The sequence below is a fragment of the Meles meles genome, chromosome 4 (assembly GCF_922984935.1).
Source record: "Meles meles chromosome 4, mMelMel3.1 paternal haplotype, whole genome shotgun sequence".
NCBI classification, from domain to species: Eukaryota; Metazoa; Chordata; class Mammalia; order Carnivora; family Mustelidae; genus Meles; species Meles meles.
The window spans coordinates 43,071,065-43,090,000 of NC_060069.1; the positions used below are offsets into that span (position 1 = coordinate 43,071,065).

The following is an 18,936-nucleotide window of genomic DNA, read 5'->3' on the forward strand; positions in this document are numbered from 1 at the left end:
GTTCTTCTAAGTCCAGGTGCAATAAATTTTGTTATCTAGCAGGTCAGTGAGATGGAATGATCAAGTCAAATATTTTAATAATCAGAATAACAGGAAATTAAATCTATTACATAGATATTGCCAGTTAAAAAATCAGAATATAATAAAATGTGAAAACCATGTTGTATATTAATTTACCATAAGAAGAGATTCAAGGGGCACCTGGGTGGCTCAGTAGGTTAAAGCCTCTGCCTTTGGCTCAGGTCATAATCCCAGGGTCCTGGGATGGAGCCTCGCATCAGGCTCCCTGCTCAGCGGGGAGCCTGCTTCCTCCTCTGTCTCTGCTTGCCTCTCTGCCTACTTGTGATCTCTGTCTGTCAAATAAATAAATAAAATCTTAAAAAAAAAAAAAGAAGAGATTCAAAAATTGCATTTATCAATAGTTGCTGTTGTCAGTAGTTAAGCTGACTACTTAATAGTTCTGCATCACATGATGTCAGGGGTTCTTCCATCTCTGGGACTGCTCTAATAAGCAAAAAGAAGAGATCAGCTGCAGCTCTTATAATTCTTTAATTTTCTCTTATTAAAAGGGTATAGGAGTAATTTAATTGTTATTCAACACTCCCTTAAACTAATGTCAATGTTTCTTCTCATTTTAGGTGACTGGGTTTTTTGTGAGATTGTAAATGTACCACGGAAGTTACAGTTAATTTGAGAAGAATGGACGAGTATGTTCAAAATTCCAATTTATTTTGTTACCTATTTCTTTATTATCTATTTATTTAAATTATGCCTTATGTTGAATTTATTTATCTATTGCTGTGAAAAAATTACCCCAAAACTTATTAACTTAAAATATCAACATTTATTATTTCACATAGTTTCTGTGGGTCAGGAGTTTGGAAACAGCTTTGCTGGATGGTTCTAGCTTTAGGATCTATCATAAGTTTGAAGTTGGCCAGGGCTGCAATCATCTGAAAATTTGATGGGCTGAAAGATCCATGTCCAACATGGCTCATTTACAGAGCTGGGGAGTTGATGCTGGCTGTAAGAGGGTAAGAGGCCTTAGATCCATGCCCTCACAAACTTTTCCAAAGAGCTGCTTAAGTGTCCCCATGGCAAGGCAGCCGACTTCTTACAGATTGAGAGATAGAAGAGAGTAAGGGAGAAGCTGCAATGTCTTTTATCACCTAACCTTAGAACCCACAGTATCCTCCTGGTTACATAGGTTAGGGGTCCTATTAATGTGGGGGAGACTACAAAAGGGTATGGATATAAGAAGGTGAGAATCCAATGGACCAATTTTGGAGACTGGCTACTACATACTGTTTTTGTTTTTTGTTTTTTTTGTTTGTTTGTTTTTTAAGATTTTATTTATTTACTTGACAGACAGAAATCACAAGTAGGCAGAGAGGCAGGCAGAGAGAGAGGAAGAGAAGCAGGCTTCCCGCTGAGCAGAGAGCTGATGTGGGGCTCGATCCCAGGACTCTGGGATCATGACCTGAGCCGAAGGCAGAGGCTTTAACACACAGAGCCGCCCAGGTGTCCCTGTTTTTGTTTTTAATGTATTTATTTTTTTAAGTAAACTCTGTGCCCAATGTAGGGTTTGAACTCACAACCCCAAGATCAAGAGTCACATGGTACATTGACTGAGCCAGCCAGGCACTCCTGCCAAATTCTGCTTTTCATTAATCATGAGACACTTATGATTAGCATTTAAAGATGTTGCAAAAAAAAAAAAAAAGTGATTTGGCCCAAATTCAATTTGGTTAACCCATAGTATGGGTTACATAGAGTTTGTTAAACAGTAAGTGGCTTGCCTTTGGTTGGTCAGGATGTCAAAGGGAGATATTTAGCAGAACCGCATGTAAACTCATACTTTCATTCTTTATCTTGGTTATATGACAATATGGACGTCACAGAGGCCAATCTATATGCTGCCTATGCATTTGAGTTGAAGCAACTTTTAAACATTTGGTGTCTGACTTCTTTCTTTCTTTCTTTTTTTTTAAGAGGCCAACTAGAAGGCTCAACTCTTCCAGCAAAAGTCTGGCATTCTGAGGTGACAGTGTCTGTAATAGGCGAGCCACCCAGTGCTGTAGAAGAAGAAAAAGAAACAGCTGAAGAAACAGACAGAGAAGTCATCCCGGAAGTCATAGAGCCACTCTCCATTCTAGATGTGCTGAGGATCTCTGCAGTTCTGGAAGATACCACAGACCAGCTCTCTATTCTAAACTATATCATGCCAGTTCAGTATGAAAGAAGACAAAGCATCAGCATGGTATATACACTCACTATTATATAACTTTTGCTTTCTTGTCTTTTTATTTCTCTATCACTTAGAGTACTTATGCTATCAAATTTAACATGGGACATAGCACCTTTATCTCAAATAAAAAGGATTATAATAATTACCTGAGATATGTACTCTGAACTGATGGAGTAAAATAACTATAGCTCAAGATACATTGCCAGTCAGAATATACTTTTCTTCCAGTATGTTGGCATTATTCAAAAGGCCTATAGTAAATCAATATAAATATAGTACATGTACTGAGAGTAGCTAGTTTACTGAATTGCCCCACCTGTTTTATATTTCTAGCTTCTGAAAGCTAACTGAACCCTCTGGGGAAGAAATTCAGCTGGACCTTCTCAATGTTTCTTTATTTTTTTTTTTTTAAGATTTTATTTATTTATTTGACAGAGAGAGATCACAAGTAGACAGAGAGGCAGGCAGAGAGACAAGGGGAAGCAGGCTCTCTGCTGAGCAGAGAGCCTGATGCGGGGCTTGATCCCAGGATCCTGAAATCATGACCTGAGCCAAAGGCAGAGGCTTAACCCACTGAGCCACCCAGGTGCCCCATGTTTCTTTATTCTAAAAAGACTTTGTGGTATTGTTGAATATGTTACAACCTGTTTTTGTGAATAACCAACCAGGTCGTTATGTCAACCTTTCCACTTTTGGTGATGTTATGGACTCCTCCTCAAAATGCTATTTGAGTTATCAAAAAACTCAGCTTGGTAGTGAGCAAAATCTTTATAAATTTTTAGCTCTTTTAAATTTTCTTTAAAGATTTGTGTATGTGTATTTATTTGAGAGAGAGTGTGCATATGAGCCATAGGAGGGGCAAAAGGAGAGGGAGAGAGAATCCTCAAGCAGATTCCCTGCTGAGCGCAGAGCCCTACACAGGCTTGATCCCAGGACCCTGAGATCATGACCTGAGCCAAAACCAAGAGTCCGTCCCTCAACTGATTGAACCACCCAGGCACCCCAAGCTTTTGTAAATTTTAAAAACTTAGGTTATAGATATAAAATGAAAAGAACTTTTTTTTTTTTTTTTTTTTGAGAGAGAGAGAGAGTGAGAGCAAGCAGGGGATGGAGGGGCAGGAGAGTGAGAGGGAGAATCCCAAGCAAGCTCCATTCCCAGCACAGAGCTGGACGTGGGGCTTGATCTTACAATGTTGAAATCATGACCGAGCTGAAATCAAGAATCATATGCTTAACCGACTGAGCCGCTCAGGCACCCCTGAAAAGAACTTATAAGTACATATACACATTTATTACGTTCAGCAAAATTACATTATATACTTTGTACAGCATACATTGTTTCTGATTCTCTAACAAATGAAAATTGCTATATAAACAACAGAATAAATTGCTTTCCACATCTAACAGAAAAGAAGTTCATATTTATTGTAACTAGATAAATTTCCCTTTCATTGCTCCTTACTGCTTTTAAATTGTTGTTGTTGTTGTTGTTGTTATATGTATAGTCTGGGTTTGTAAAGCTTTTTTTTTTGGTAAAGCTTTTATTAAAGTTTAAAAGTTAAACAAAATTTTAATAGGACACTAGATTTTGTGTCAGGTGGTCTTTGTGGTTTAGTTGTATACTATGTGCAGTTCATTTCACTTTCTCGGTTTTCATGTTCTTATTTGTAAAATGTGATGGAGCTTTTTGTGTTTTTTTAAGATTTTACTTTTAAGTAATCTCCACACCCAACATGGGACTCGAACTCACAACCCCAAGATCAAGAGTCACTCCACTGACTGTGCAAATCAGGGGTTCCTAAAGTGTAATGGAATTTTAACTAAATGATCCATATCATCCCTTCCAGTGCTAACATCCTATGAGTTTTGGGGTAGTTTTAAAGTGACATTAATGGGTATATCAAGAATTTTGTAACAAATTAGTTTTTTTTTTATCAATTTATGAAAGGTAAAGAGATTGGAAACCCAAGAACTAAGCCTTTCAGTGCATTTAAAATAAGAGTCTAATTCATACATTAATCTAGTTAACAAACAGTAAAGAAGAGTCTAGTGTTTCCTTCCTATTTATTGTCTCCCTTAGTAGGAATCAAAAATAAAAAGATAGTTAACAAGATAAAGTTTTATGATACTTATCAATGATAGTTACTGTATCAGGCTAAAAAAGGGTAATTTGCCTTCAAAGAAACTCAGGAGAGGATAGAAAACCCAGATTTATAAACAGTTCAGCAATGGTCACCACTTTAGTAAATTAAAGAACGAAACTTTTGCACTGTTTTATTCTGGTTTATGATAGTGATCTTCAGTCACAAAATTTTCCAACTTAACAGAGGCTCTGCTTATGATTCATAGTAGTGTATAAAATAAAGACTTACACTCTTACCTTTTTTTAACCCCCATCCACTCTTTTTTTTTTTTTTAAGATTTTATTTATTTATTTGACAGAGAGAGATCACAAGTAGACAGAGAGGCAGGCAGAGAGAGAGGGGAAAGCAGGCTCCCTGCCGAGCAGAGAGCTCGATGCGGGACTCGATCCCAGGACCCTGAGATCATGACCTGAGCCGAAGGCAGCGGCTTAACCCACTGAGCCACCCAGGCGCCCCCAACCCCCATCCACTCTTATCTTGATTAATAGAAGCTTAACAGCCCTTTCCTCAATATAAGTTAGTTCCACAACCTTATAAAATTGCGAGTCTTTGAAAATAATTTTTTGTTTTTTACTTCATAATACTAGTTCTAACTTACAAATTTTACAATTCCATTGCTCTATAAGTGCATAGGATATATATTTTAAATCCTTAGTATGTATGTGGATGTTTCCTTTCTTCAAGGGCTTCACTCATATTGTTTAGCTTTAGAACAACCTTGGGATGAAAGGTTAGTTAGCTTTATCCCTCCTTTATAGCTATTTTTATAGCTAAGGACATCTCCAAATAGATTTTCAATGGTAAAATCATGGACTAGAATGATGAAAAAAAAAAAAAACTAATATACCAGATTCTACCAGAAGTGGGAGTAATTTGACCAAAATTTGGAAAGAGCTCCCATGAAGAGATACTGTTTCTCTTACCTTTTCCCTTAGGGTCTAATACCCTACCCTGTACATAGTGTATACTATACAAAAATATTTTTTAGTGAGTGGACTAAAACATTTAGCTAGTTCTTTAAGTTCTCTCTTTAAAAAATTCATATTTGTTTGTAGTAATCAGTAAATCAGGCTGCCTGACACAGTTGTCTCCTTTTCCAGATGCCCAAGTGTAAAGGTAGAGGAAAAATAGAGAAATAGAAATAGCTTCTTAAGCCTTACACTTTTCCTTCCCTACCTAAGCAATATCTAAAATAATAACCACCTTAAGGTTTTCTTATGTCCAGGTAAGTTTCAGTTTAACTGTTGAAATGCAACTTTTCTGTTCTCTTTGTAGTCAGTCAAACTAATTTTAATTAATTAATTTTTTTAGAGATTTTATTTATTTATTTGACAGACAGAGATCACAAGTAGGCAGAGAGGCAGGCAGAGAGAGAGAGAGAGGAAGGGAAGCAGGCTCCCTGCTGAGCAGAGGGCCCGATGCAGGGCTCTATCCCAGGACCCTGGGATCATGACCCGAGCCAAAGGCAGAGGCTTTAACCCACTGAGCCACCCAGGCGCCCCTAATTTAATTTAAAGGACTATTTTATTTTATTATTTTTTTTAACGATCTTATTTATTTATTTGACAGACAGATCACAAGTAGGCAGAGAGGGAGAGAGGAGGAAGCAGCCTCATCGCCAAGCAGAGAGCCCAACACAGGACTCGATCCCAGGACCCGGAGACCACGACCCGAGCGGAAGGCAAAGGCTTTAAACCACTGAGCCACCCAGGCACCCCTAAAGGAATATTTTAAAATATAATTCTTGGGGTGCCTGGGTGGCTCAGTGGGTAAAGCCTCTGCCTTCAGCTCAGGTCATGATCCCAGGTTCCTGGGATGGTGCCCCACATGGGGCGCTCTGCTCATCAGGGAGCCTGCTTCCCCTGTCTCTCTCTGCCTGCCTCTATGCCTACTTGTGATCTCTGTCTGTCAAATAAATAAATAAAACCTTTAAAAATAAAAATAAAAAATATATACATAGTTCTTAATTAAGGCAGCATTTTGTTTTGTTCTTGCCTACAAATGTTTTCCCCCGATCTGAATCTTTGCTTATTGTTAATGTAAAGAAAAATGCAGTTGGGTTTGTTTATTAACCTTTCATGGATTGTTTTTTTAACATTTCTGGACTAGTTGAAGTTTAGCTAAGGAAGATCGAGGCTTTATCAATATGCAGATAAACCTCTCTTCTATACATTGGGTCAGCACAAGAATTTAACTAATCATAACAAGTACAGAACTGACATAATTCTGTGTGCTTTTCCAAATGCTTTATGTGTATTTATTTTTTATTTTTTTTCCATTTTATTTATTTTTTCAGCATAACAGTATTCATTGTTTTTGCACAACACCCAGTGCTCCATGCAAAACGTGCCCTTCCTATTACCCACCACCTGTTCCCCCAACCTCCCGCCCCTGACCCTCCAAAACCCTCAGGTTGTTTTTCAGAGTCCATAGTCTCTTATGGTTCGCCATGTGTATTTATTTAATCCTCATAATAACTGTGAGGGCAGGTATTAGTATCGCTGTTTTACCAATGGGAAAATGGAGGCATAGCAATATTAAAACAGTTGTCTACGTCAATCTGGCTTAGTAAAAAATAAAGCCAGGATCCAACAAGGAAGTTTGGTTTCGGAGTCTTTAGGCATAATCACTATGTTATATGGCCTCTCAATAGCTAAAGCTTTTAGCAACAGATGAAATAGGAATCATCAATTAAAAGACATGTGCTGTTCCTCAGGTTGATGTCTACCCCTTAGCGTTCAAGTTGGGTTCTGAAAAATGAATTATTTTAGCTTTTTCCCACATGACTTTTGAAATCTATACCGCACCACTAATTTTACCAGTTTATGCTCTTTGGTATGATATTCCTTTCATTCTTTATATTTCATATTCATGTGTTCAATGAACACTTGAGTTTTCTATACCCTAGGCATTGTTCTGGGCAATGAGACTACAAAGATGGCTGCATTTCTTACGCCATCTTTTTCCAAAAAGAATTTGAGGTGAACCAAGATCTCTAAGACACTGCCCCGCCCCTCACAGAATTTACAATCTAATGGAGACATAAATACAAATAATTACAACATGGTAAATATCTGCTAGTAGAGATATTTCACAAAGAACTTTACCTTTGATCTTAGTCTTAAAGTTTACCAGGTGGTAAGTTGAGGAAAGACAGGCAAAAGGAATGTTGTCTAAAGGTAGGAAGGCACAAAATAGCAGGACGTGATTTAGGTCGCTGAAGAAAAGGGTAATTTTCTTTGTGTTGAGTACAAGTGGCAGAAGGTGAGGTTGAAAAATGTAGGCAGAAGCCCTGGTATAGCATTGTTTCTTTATTTTTAAAATCTGTCTTACATAAAACATCATTTCTTTCTAGAAGAAAAACAAGAGCTTAGAAAAACTTCCAGAGGCCTCAAGACCCTTAAGAATAACCAGTCCGTTCTTACCTAAAGAAGAAACCAAGTTGCCAGAAATCCAAAATGGAAGCCAATTTACCAATGAGTTTAACAAAATGCAAGATCTTGTCTTCAAAACACCTACAAGACAGACCATTATGTCTGTGGAGATACTGAAGAAAATTCAGACTGATAGGTAAAAAAGGCGCCCATATTTGGAAATGTAATAGTATATTTATGATGGATGAAAAATGGGTGCAGGAGTGGCTGACTGCTGTCTTCTCTTAGGGATTGGTAATTAGATGCAAAGGTACTGCTGATAACAGGATTAGCTAAAGACTGCCTAGAAGGAGTGTGGTACAGGTATGGTGGCTATATGATCATAGGCAAGTTGTCGAGACTTTGCGTCCAGTTTTTAAAAAGTGAAAATAATTATAGCAACTTTGCAACATCAGTGTGAGGATTAGAAATAAGGCTGCAGCCAAGTGCCTGGCACAAATTAGAAGCTGTTATAATGGCTTATCCACGAGTAAGAGACACCATTCAAGTAGCCCAACTTTTTTTTTTTTTTTTTTTTTTGACAGAGATCACAAACAGGCAGAGAGGCATGCAGAGAGGGGGCGTGGGGGGGGTAGGAAGCAGGCTCCCTGCTGAGCAGAGAGCCTGAGGCGGGGCTTGATGCCAGGACCCTGGGAACATGACCTGAGCCACCCAGGCGCCCCTAAGTAGCCCACTTTTAAGCTGAGTTTTAATCCTGAGAATTTCTTAAAGGCAGTCTCGGTTTCCACTGTCTTAATTAATCAGTTTTTTATCAGACTTGCTGACAAGGAAGTCTGTTAAGTTTTAAAGAGGATGTCACATTATGGTAAGAATTGTTAGTAAATGAATGTTTATAGTAATGACCCAGGGCCACTAGCCATATCCAGCCTGTAGTCTGTTTTTGAAAATAAATTTTATTTGAATACAGCATTGCCCGTTTGTTTACATATTTCTTGCTGCTTTTGTGAGTAGCAAAGCTGAGTAGTTGCAACAGAGAATTTATGGCCTGCAAAGCCAAAAATATTTACAGTTTCCCCTTTTATAGGAAAAGTTTGCCAACTCCTGTATCAGAGGGCTAATGTTTCTTGTGAAATCAGTCTGGCTCAGATTTGCATACATGACAGAAGGGTGTCCTGCTTAAAAATACCAATCTAGTTAATGTCCTTTTCATTCTTTGTGGAATGGCTCATATCTTTTCAATTTTTTTTTAACTTAAGTGTACTTAACTTTTTTCTTAATATAGTTATTGAATCTTTCCGTTTGAACTATTATCAGTAAATTATTATGTAAAATAGTGAGTGTAATTCTTGCTGACTCTATATGAAAACATTAAATAGCAGTTTTTAAAATTCTGTACATACTAGAGTATTATAAAAAGTAATGGAGCCGCCTGGGTGGCTCAGTGGATTAAGCGTCTGCCTTTGGTTCTGGTCATGATCCCAAGGTTCTGGGATGGAGCCCTGAGTTGGGCTCCTGGCTCAGTGGAGAGCCTGCTTCTCCCTCTCCCTCTGCGACTCTCCCTGCTTGTGCTCTCTTGCTCTGTCCTTCAAATAAATAAAAATCTTTAAAAAATAAAATAAAATGAAAAGTAATGGACTATGAGTCAGGACACCTGAATTATAGTTCTACCTTTTCTCAAATTAGTTATGTGACCTTGGGCAAATCATTTAACCTTCCTGAGCCCGAGTTTACTCATCTCTAAAATGTGAGTGTTTTATTAGCTCTTTTATTTTTTTTTTAAAAGATTTTATTTATTTATGGGAGAGAAAGAAAGAGGGGAGGAGCAGAGAGAGAAGCAAACTGCCCGCTGAGCAGGGATCCTGACACAGGGCTTGATCCCAGGACCCTGAGATCATGACCTGAGCCAAAGGCTGGCACTTCACTGACTGAGCCACCCAGATGCCCCTATTAACTCTTTAAAATTTTTAAAAAATGATTTAACTTTTGCAAAGTTACAAAATATTTTTAAAATGCAGAAAAATATAAAGAATGAAATAATGAATACTTAGGTATGTAAACACCAAATCTTAACCAAATCTTAACATTTTACCATGATTACTTTAGAGGTTTGTTTTTTTTTTAATAAAATACTTAAGATACAATTGGAGCATCTTCAATTGTATCTTCCCCCAAAGACAAACTCTCTTCTGAATTTGGTGTTTATTATTCTTTTACTTTCTCTTGTGACACTTTTATTAGGTATGTATGGGTCTTATTTAAACAATACAGTTTTATATATTTTTAAATATTATATACATAATATCATACTGTACATCCAGTGTTTGTTAGTCCTTGGTATGTAAGATTAAGGAAGTTCTTTTTTATTTTTAGTTTGCTAGGAGTTTTTGTTGTTTATTTTCAAATGAGTGGACATTGAATTTTGCCAAATGTCTTTTCTGCATCTATTGTGATGGCCATATGGTTTTTCTCCTTTGCTTTTGTTTATGTGTTGCATACTATTAATAGACTTTCTAATGCTAAACTATTCTTGCATTCCAGGAACAATTCCAACTTAGTCATGGTTTTTCATCCAGGGTCTTAACCTGTGTGACTTCTGTAGCCCTTTGTAAATGTAAGAAAATATATCTTATTAACTCATCCTTTTTGTGTCTCCTTACAGGCAATTTCTCAGTGATATAATTGCAGATACCATGCAGGAGTTGGAAGAGTCAGGCACTTTCACTAGTCTCAAGAAAGCCCTGAGCAAAGAGAGGGAAAACAAAATGCATTTCTATGATGTCATTGCCAGGTCTGAGTAATATTAGGTTTATTTGTTGTGTTGTATTTTTTTCTAAAGATTTTTATTTATTTGAGAGGGAAAGTGAGCGAGAGTTTGAGAGAGAGAGAATGAGAGAGCAAGCAAGCAAGCGATAGAGCACGCACAGTGGGAGTGGGGCAGAGGGAGAAACAGATTCCTCCTTAGGCAGGGAGCCCAATGTGGGATTCACTATCAGGACTCCAGGATTATGACCTTAGCTGAAGCCAGACCCAGGTGCCCCTGCTGTGTTGTATTTTAAAGTGCCATAAAACTTTTATCAGAAGTTCTTGATTTCTAAAGCAAATCAAATTTGTGCTTTCCAGGGAAGATAAATAGAACTCAGAAATTTAGGTGCTAATCCTAGTTCTGCTGGGACAATAATTCAGATTTCTGGGCTCCAGTTATGTGTATCTACAGTATGTCAAGAATAGTCTTCCTACTGTACAGTAATCTTTCTTTTTTTAAAAATGTTAATTCCAGTTACTTAACATACAGTGTAATATTAGTTTCGGGTGTACAATACGGTGATTCAATACTTCTGTACAATACCCAGTGCTCATTATGACAATTGCACTCCTTGATCCCAATCATCTATTTAATCCATACCCACCCCCTGATTACCATCAGTTTGTTCTCTATAGTTAAGAGTCTGTGTCCTAGTTTATCTCTCTTTTTTTCTTTGCTTGCTTGTTTTATTAAATTCCACATATGAATGAAATCCTATGGTATCTGTCTTTCTCTGACTGACTTATTTTTCTTATTAGTTTTATACTCTCTAGCTCCATCCATGTTGTTGCAAATGGCAAGATTTCATTCTTTTTTATGGCTGAATAATAGTCCATTGTATATATACCACATCTTCTAACCCCAGTCTTCAATCGATGTTCACTTGGGCTGCTTCCATATCTTGACTATTGTAGATAAGCTGCTAGAAACATAGAGGTGGATGTATCCCTCTGAATTAGTGTTTTTGTGTTCTTTGGGTAAAAACCTAGTAGTGCAATTACTGGATCATAGGGTAGTTCTATTTTTAACTTTTTGAGGAATCTCGATACTGTTTTCTGTGGCTACATCAGTTTGCATTCCCCCCAAGAGTGCAAATGGTTCCTTTTTTCTCCACATCCTCAACCAACACCTGTTGTTTCTTGTGCTGTTGATTTTAGCCATACTGACAGGTGTGAAGTTGATACCTCATTATAGTTTTGATTTGCATTTCACTGATGGTAACTAATGATGAAATTTGATGAACATCTTTTCAAGTGTCTGTTGGCCATCTGTATGTCTTTGGAGAAATGCCTGTTCGTGTCTTCTGCCCATTTAAAAAAAAATTTTATTTTAAAATATGTTTATATTTATATCTAATATAATATTATAATAATATTATTTATAATGATATAATATATATTATATATAATATTATTATTATAATAAATATATAAACATTTTAAATAAATATCCCAGGTCCCTGGGATCAGGACCTGAGTGAAGGCAGACACTTAACAGACTGAGCCATCCAGGAGTCCCTCTTCTGCCCATTTTTTAACTGGATTATTTTTTTGGGTGTTGAGTTTTGTAAGTTCTTTGTTATGGGTATCAACCTTTTATCAGGTCATTTGCAAATATCTTCTCCCATTCTATAGATTGCCTTTTAGTTTTCTAGAGTGTTTCCATCACTGTGAAGATTTTTTTTTTAACGCAGTCCCAATAGTTCATTTTTGGTTTTGTTTCCCTTGCCTCAGGAGACCTATCGAGAAAAAGGTGCCATAGTCAATGTCAAAGAAGTTACTGCCTATGCTTTCTTCTAAGATTTTTATGGTTTCAGGCCTTACATTTAGGTCTTTAATCCATTTTGAATTTATTTTTATAGATGGTATAAGAAAGTGGTCCAGTTTCTTCCTTTTGCATGTTGCTGTCCAGTTTTCCCAACAGTTGTTAAAGAAACTATCTTTTTCCCATTGGGTATTTTTTTATGCTTTGTCAAAGACTGATCGTATAATTATGGATTTATTTCTGAATTTTCTATTCTGTTCCATTGATCTACCTGTCTGTTTTTGTGCCACTACCATCCTATTTTGATGATGACAGATTTTCTTGTAGTTGGAATCATATAGTATAGCTTTTCCGGATTAGCTTCTTTCACTTAGTATTATGCGTTTAAGTTGCTTCCGTGTCTTTCCATGCTTGACAGTTCATTTCTTTGTTAGCACAGAATAATATTTTATTGTCTGCATAAACCACAGTTTATCTATTCACATATTGTAGGACCACTTGGTTGTTTTCAAGTTTTGGCAATCATTGAATAAAACTACCTTAAACATCTATGTACAGGTTTGTTTGTTTTTTTAAAAACTTATTTGTTAGAGAGAGAGAAAGAGAGTGGGAAGGAGAGGGGCAGAGGGAGAGAGAGAGAGAAACTCAGGCAGACTCCATCCTGACAGTGGAGCACAATGCGTGGCTCAATCTCATGACTCTGTGATCAGACCTGAGCCCAAACCAAGAGTCAGACACTTTAACCGCCTGCACCATGCCACCCAGGCACCCCTCTATGTACAGGTTTTTGTGTGGATGTAAATTTTTAACTCATTTGAGGAAATACCGAGGAGCATAATTACCAAGTTGTTTTGGTAAGAGTTTGTTTAGTTTTGTAAGAAGTTGCCAAACCGATTTTGCATTCCTGCCCACAATGAACGGGAGCTCCTGTTGCTCCACATCTTTGGCAGCATTTGGTGGTGTCAATCTTTGGGATTTCTGCCATTCTATTCAGTGTATAGTGGTCTAATTGCTGTTTTTGTTGTTGTTGTTTTTTTTTTAAAGATTTTGTTCATTTATTTGACAGAGAGAGAGAGCAAGACAAGGAACACAAGCAGGGGGAGAGGAAGAGTGAGAAGCAGGCTTCCCGCTGAGCTGGGAGCCTGACGTGGGGCTTGATCCTAGGACCCTGGGATCATGACCTGAGCTGAAGGCAGACACTTAACAACTGAGCCACCCAGGAACCCCCTATTTTTTTTTTTTTTAAGATTTTATTTTTCAGAGAGAGAGAACACAAGCAGGGGGAGCAGCAGGCAGAGGGAGAAGCAGACTCCCTGCTAAGCAAGGAGCTGGACGTGGGACTCAATCCCAGAACCTAGGATCATGAGCTGAGTGGAAGGTAGACACTTAACCAACTGAGCCACCCAGCTGTGCCTTCATTGCTGTTTTAATTGGGCATTGCTTTTGATAAAGAATAAAAAGTGAGCTGACTGGCCTTTATCTCTTAATGTGCTGAAATTTCCATTCATTGTGATGATGAATCAAAGTGTAGTTGGATCCAGAGAGATGAGACATCTTTTGATTTGGTATATCTAAAAAGGATAGGAAAAGACAGTTCACTAAAGGGGACATGTGATGGGCCAATAACCATAAAAGAAATGTTTACCTTCAAATCAATAGTACATGGGGCACCTAGGTGGCTCAGCTGGTTAAGTGTCTGCCTTCGGCTCAAGTCATGATCCCAGGGTGCTGGGATTGAGCCCCACCTTGGGCGGGCTCCTTGCTCAGCAGGGAACCTGCTTCTCCCTCTGTGCTCTCTCTCTCTCTCTGACAAATAAATAAATAAAATCTTTTTTAAAAAAGTATACCTTTTTTCATTTCTCACACTGGCCAGTTTTCTTCTTTATGGCAAACAACACCAGTGGGAATATAGTTTTAGATGTAATCTAGTGAGTTTTTTCCATGCCCCTAGTATAGTTAGAGCATCATTTTTGGTTCAATTAATACTTAGTATTTTGATGATTATTATGTGTGAATAGTTCACAGATGAGATATACAGTATATAATTATTAAATTTCCTTTCTTGAACAGCTTTTTTTCTTCCTAGAGTTAGATCTTGCCAATTTTTTGTCTGTTCTGACATTTCTGTTCCAACACCAGCGCCCAGCTCTTCACCAGAGCCCTGGAACTCCTTAGGATAGCCATACATATTAAGCCTTTTCCCCTTCCTTCCTTCCTTTCTCTTCTTTCTCCCCTTCCTCCCATTCCTTCCCTCCCTCCCTCCCTTCCTTCCTCTTTCTTTCTTTCTTTCTTTCCTTTTGAGACTTTGTTCTGTTCTTTTTATTTATGTAACTGAATCTACCCTAGGGTTCTGAATTTATTATTAGAGATAAATATTTTAGATCTTTCTTACCTATTTCTTGTTAATCTATAGATGGGAATTACATCATCTATAGTTTGGCAATGACAATCTCAATCTCAAGATTCTAGTTAAGTACATGCTTACTAAACATTCCTGAATGATAATACTTATCTAGATGCTACTTAGTGGTAAGGTGTTTTGGTTGTCTATAGACTGAATGTTCCTTGTACCCCACCCCACCCCCAATTTATATGTTGAAATCCTGTCAATGTGATGGTATTAGAAGGTGGGACCTTTAAGAAGTTTTGAAGTCATGAAGGTGGAAGCCTCAGGAATGAGATTAACGCCCATATAAAAGAGAACCCATTCCATCATATAAAGATGCAAGTGAAAATGACCATCTGTGAACCAGGAAGCATTTTCTCACCAGACACTGAATCTGATGGCACCCAAATCCTGGTCACAGCTTCCAAACTGTGAGAAATGAATTCTGTTACTTATATACTACCCAATCTGATATTTTTGTAATGGCGGCCTAAGCTAAGATAGTTTTTATTTTGTTTTGTTTATTCTTACATTATTTTATTTATTATATTGCTTCGTTATTTTGTTTTTCTTTAAACCTAGATAATGGCATTACTAGAGGTAAGCAGAGTTCTGTTTCTGAGTGCAAACAGAAACCTAAAGTCGTCACGTTCTCCTTCAGATAGTTTGAATTTGAATCCTGCTTTGCCATTTATTGCTTGTGTGCCCGTGGCAAGTGTGTTAAGTCATGTCTTCTGAGAGCCACCAGGATGAGATTGTTCATGCAAAGATTTTATCCGGGGAAACACCTGTGTGAGAAAAAAGGTGGAGGGAACCTTCGGACTCAATGCTGAACCGACCCCAAGTGGGAGAGGGAAGGTTAGGTGGAAGAGAATGTCCTGCCCTTCCTTCCCCCCTTCCTGTTCCTCCTCCTCTTCGCTTTTTCTCAGAAGCAGCTATTTGAAATACAACCTATACACCAAAATCTCCCTTCTGGTTTATTAAAACAAATCGCAGTGATCTGTAAAGTGTGACTAAAAGTGTGTTCCATGGACCAGCACCACTGTCAACATCTGAGAACTTGTTAGAAATGTGAATTCCAGGGCCCCGTCCTACCAAATCAGAATCTCTGGGGGTAGAGCCCAGGAATCTGTTTTTTTAACACTGGGGGTGAGTCTGGTACACACTAGAGTTTGAGAAGCACCCTCTAAACAAATCATTCTCACTTCTTCTAGGGAGGAAAAAGGAAAAAACCAGATAAGATCTCTTCAAAAACAGCTACTTAATGTCAAAAGAGAACGGCAAGCTGAAGTGCAGGTAAGAATCACCTGGGCAACACCCGAAGTTACTGAGCCAAAACGGCCACATAGAAGCCATCTTTCTTAAGCAAAGAAAAACTACAAATGAGAAATTGTTGTTTCTCCTGGGATGACTTTACTAAGGAGAGTAATGTATAAAGAGAGTAACTAGAGAGTTGTCTGGGATATGTAAGTAAGTCCCCAGTAGAACTCGGGGAGACCACAGCCCTCGGGAATGCTCAGCTTGTTCTTATGCCTCCCATTGCACTCAGGCATACCACTGACCCCTTCCTACGGGAGACCTTATCTCAGGCAGTTCTCTTGTATTCCAGCATCCCAGATGTGAGACTAGTCCCAGATGGGACATTAAGCACATTACAAACCTTATACGTGATGGTTAGGTTTGATAATGTCATCTGTATTATATTTCAAGTGCAGAGTGGATTTGATGGGCTTTTATAGTCATTAGGAACTAACCTGTTATCTAATTTACCTCTATAAGAAAATGCATCCCAAGTTTTAAGCTATAACCTTAGAAAACAATGGTTGGGATACACTGTAGGCAGTTAGAAATTAGTTCTATTAGGATTTCTAACACACTTAACAGCTTAGAAAGTTATAAAATAAGGGCTTAATGTTAGCTTTTGCCTAGCTATTTGGACAAGTTTATGCTTCAGATCAGGGAGTCTTCATTATTTCTTATATAGAAGTTAGAAGACTTTTTTAAAAAAAGATTTTATTAAGATGGAGAGAGCATGAGCAGGGAGAGTGGCAGAGGGAGACTGCCGCTGAGCAGAGAGCAAAATGCAGGTCTTGACTCAAGACCCTGGGATCATGACCTGAGCCAAAAGCAGGCACTTAACCAACTGAGCCACCCAGGTGCCCCAGCCAGTATGTTTTCAGATAGTTTTAAAGTTCTGCTTGGTTGCACTCCTCCTACTAGAATTCCAATTATCCCTATTTAGACTTTTTGTTAGTGACCTTTAGGTCTCTCTGTTTCTTAAAAAATTTTTTCTCTTTGTTCATGTGATTGAATAATCTCTGTTTGTCTGTCTTCAAGTTCACTGACTTTCTATCATCTCCATTCTACTATTAACCCCTTCTAGTACTTTTTTTGTTTTAAAATTTAGAAAATTAGTTTTAGAATTTCCATTTAGTTCTTTTTTTACAGTTCTATTTCTCTGCTGAGGTTTCTTGTTTTTTATTTATTATGAGCATATTGCTCTTTATTAAGCTTTGTTTAAAATCTTTATCTATTGAGATGCCTGATTGGCTCAGTTGGTAGAGCCTACCAACAGGGTTGTGAGTTCAAGCCCCACGCTGGATATAGATATTACTTAAAAAGAAAATCTTAAAAAAAAAAAAAATCCTTGTCTTCTAGTTCCAACCTTTGGCATCTTAAGGTTAGTCTCCCTTGAAAATGGTTCATAGTTTTCTTTTTCTTCAATATGGAGTCATTTTGGAATGTGTCCTGGACAGTGTGAATATTATGCTGCAGAGGCTCTGCATTCTGTTCTATCCCCCAAAGTGTACTGACATTTTTGTTTTAGTGGTCAGTTAACTCCATTAAATTAAAACTAAAAACTCTCACCGACATTGGGCAGTAGCTTACCTCAGTTCATTTCCTTTTCTCCTTAGCAGGGCTGCCTATGTTCTTCCTGGCACCAGTGTGCCTCAGGAGTGAGCCAAAGATTTGCACAGAATTTATACAATAAATGTGAAGCTTTTTCTCTCCTTTTCAGCATTATTGAAAACTATTTGGCTGTAGTTGTCCAAAAATCTGTTTTCTGGTTCTTTAGACTGAAAAGACTGCGCTGTTTTGAATGAGGGTTCTCACTGCTTTACACAATCCACTGCTACCCTCCACTCTGTAGTGTTGACTATGGTCTAATCAAGGTCATGGAAAGTTAGAAACTCAGCACATGCTGCACCTCTCTTACAGGTGTCTCCTCCTTCAGGCCCTATAGTAACAGTATTTAAAAAAAAAGATTTTATTTATTTATTTGATAGAGAGCGATCACAAGTAGGCAGAGAGGCAGGCAGAGAGAGAAAGGGGGAAGCAGGCTCCCCGCTGAGCAGAGAGCCTGATGCAGGGCTCTATCCCAGGACCCTGAGATCATGACCTCAGCCAAAGGCAGAGGCTTAAACTACTGAGCCACCCAGGCGCCCCAGTAACAGCATTTTTAAAAGCTGTCTGCCTTCCTATCATCTGTAGACTTCGCAGTCTCCCTTTTACAGTGCTGCTTCTACTGGATTGTCCTCAGAAGCCTGACAGTCATGACCAGTCTTGTGAAAAGCATCTGAAGTGCTTCCTCTTTGTTTTGATTACTGCAGTTTGTGGCACTCTACAGTGCTTATACAACAGGGAAAAAAAAATACTCCCTTGTCCTCTGTTGTAGTTAGGCATGTATAATATTGTGTATAGTATTAGGCATTACATTTAAAAAAGTTTACTCAGAGGAGATCAGTCAAGACAGTGAGGTGTACAGAAACTTAATCACAAAAGGGAAGAGGAAATTGGTACAATTGGAAAGGGAATTGTTCAAATGGAAAAGAAGGAATGGGTGGAATTGGAGCCTGAAACTTTAGAAGTCTGGATCTGTTTCATCTGCATCTTAGAATGGGGGACTCTGTAGCTCAGAGTTTATTCAGAGAGTATTCTAGAAGCTGGCACTATTAGTCATAGACAACTACAGATGTTAACTTAATACAGAACTGTATTTTTTCCCGTGGCTTTTGCCACTTAAATAGACCACATTCCCATTTTCCTTTTTCCCTCCAACCAAACCCTCCTCTCTACTTTGTGTTCAATTATGAAAACAGACACCACCATTAAAATCTTTTGGCTCAAACTTTTGTGGCAGCTGTTGGAGCCTTATTAACTATAATTGGTTGGCTGCTTGTTTCCATTACTAAATTGTGCTCCTCTGAATTCAAATA

At 38.0% G+C, this 18,936-nt stretch overlaps 1 protein-coding gene across 4 annotated transcripts in view; it reads left to right on the forward strand.

Moving 5' to 3' along the window:
• IQCG (IQ motif containing G) overlaps positions 1 to 18,936 on the forward strand; it is a 40,670-nt gene that overhangs the window by 5,308 nt on the left and 16,426 nt on the right. For 3 of the 4 annotated variants that reach the window (XM_046001471.1, XM_046001473.1, XM_046001474.1), the window contains exons 2-6: positions 639 to 707; positions 1,993 to 2,260; positions 7,748 to 7,962; positions 10,426 to 10,554; positions 15,934 to 16,015. In XM_046001471.1, coding sequence (XP_045857427.1) covers positions 700 to 707; positions 1,993 to 2,260; positions 7,748 to 7,962; positions 10,426 to 10,554; positions 15,934 to 16,015 — 702 coding nt within the window. In that variant the 5' untranslated portion in view covers positions 639 to 699. The remainder of the gene's footprint in view (positions 1 to 638; positions 708 to 1,992; positions 2,261 to 7,747; positions 7,963 to 10,425; positions 10,555 to 15,933; positions 16,016 to 18,936) is intronic. The other variant, XM_046001472.1, reaches the window with a different exon arrangement.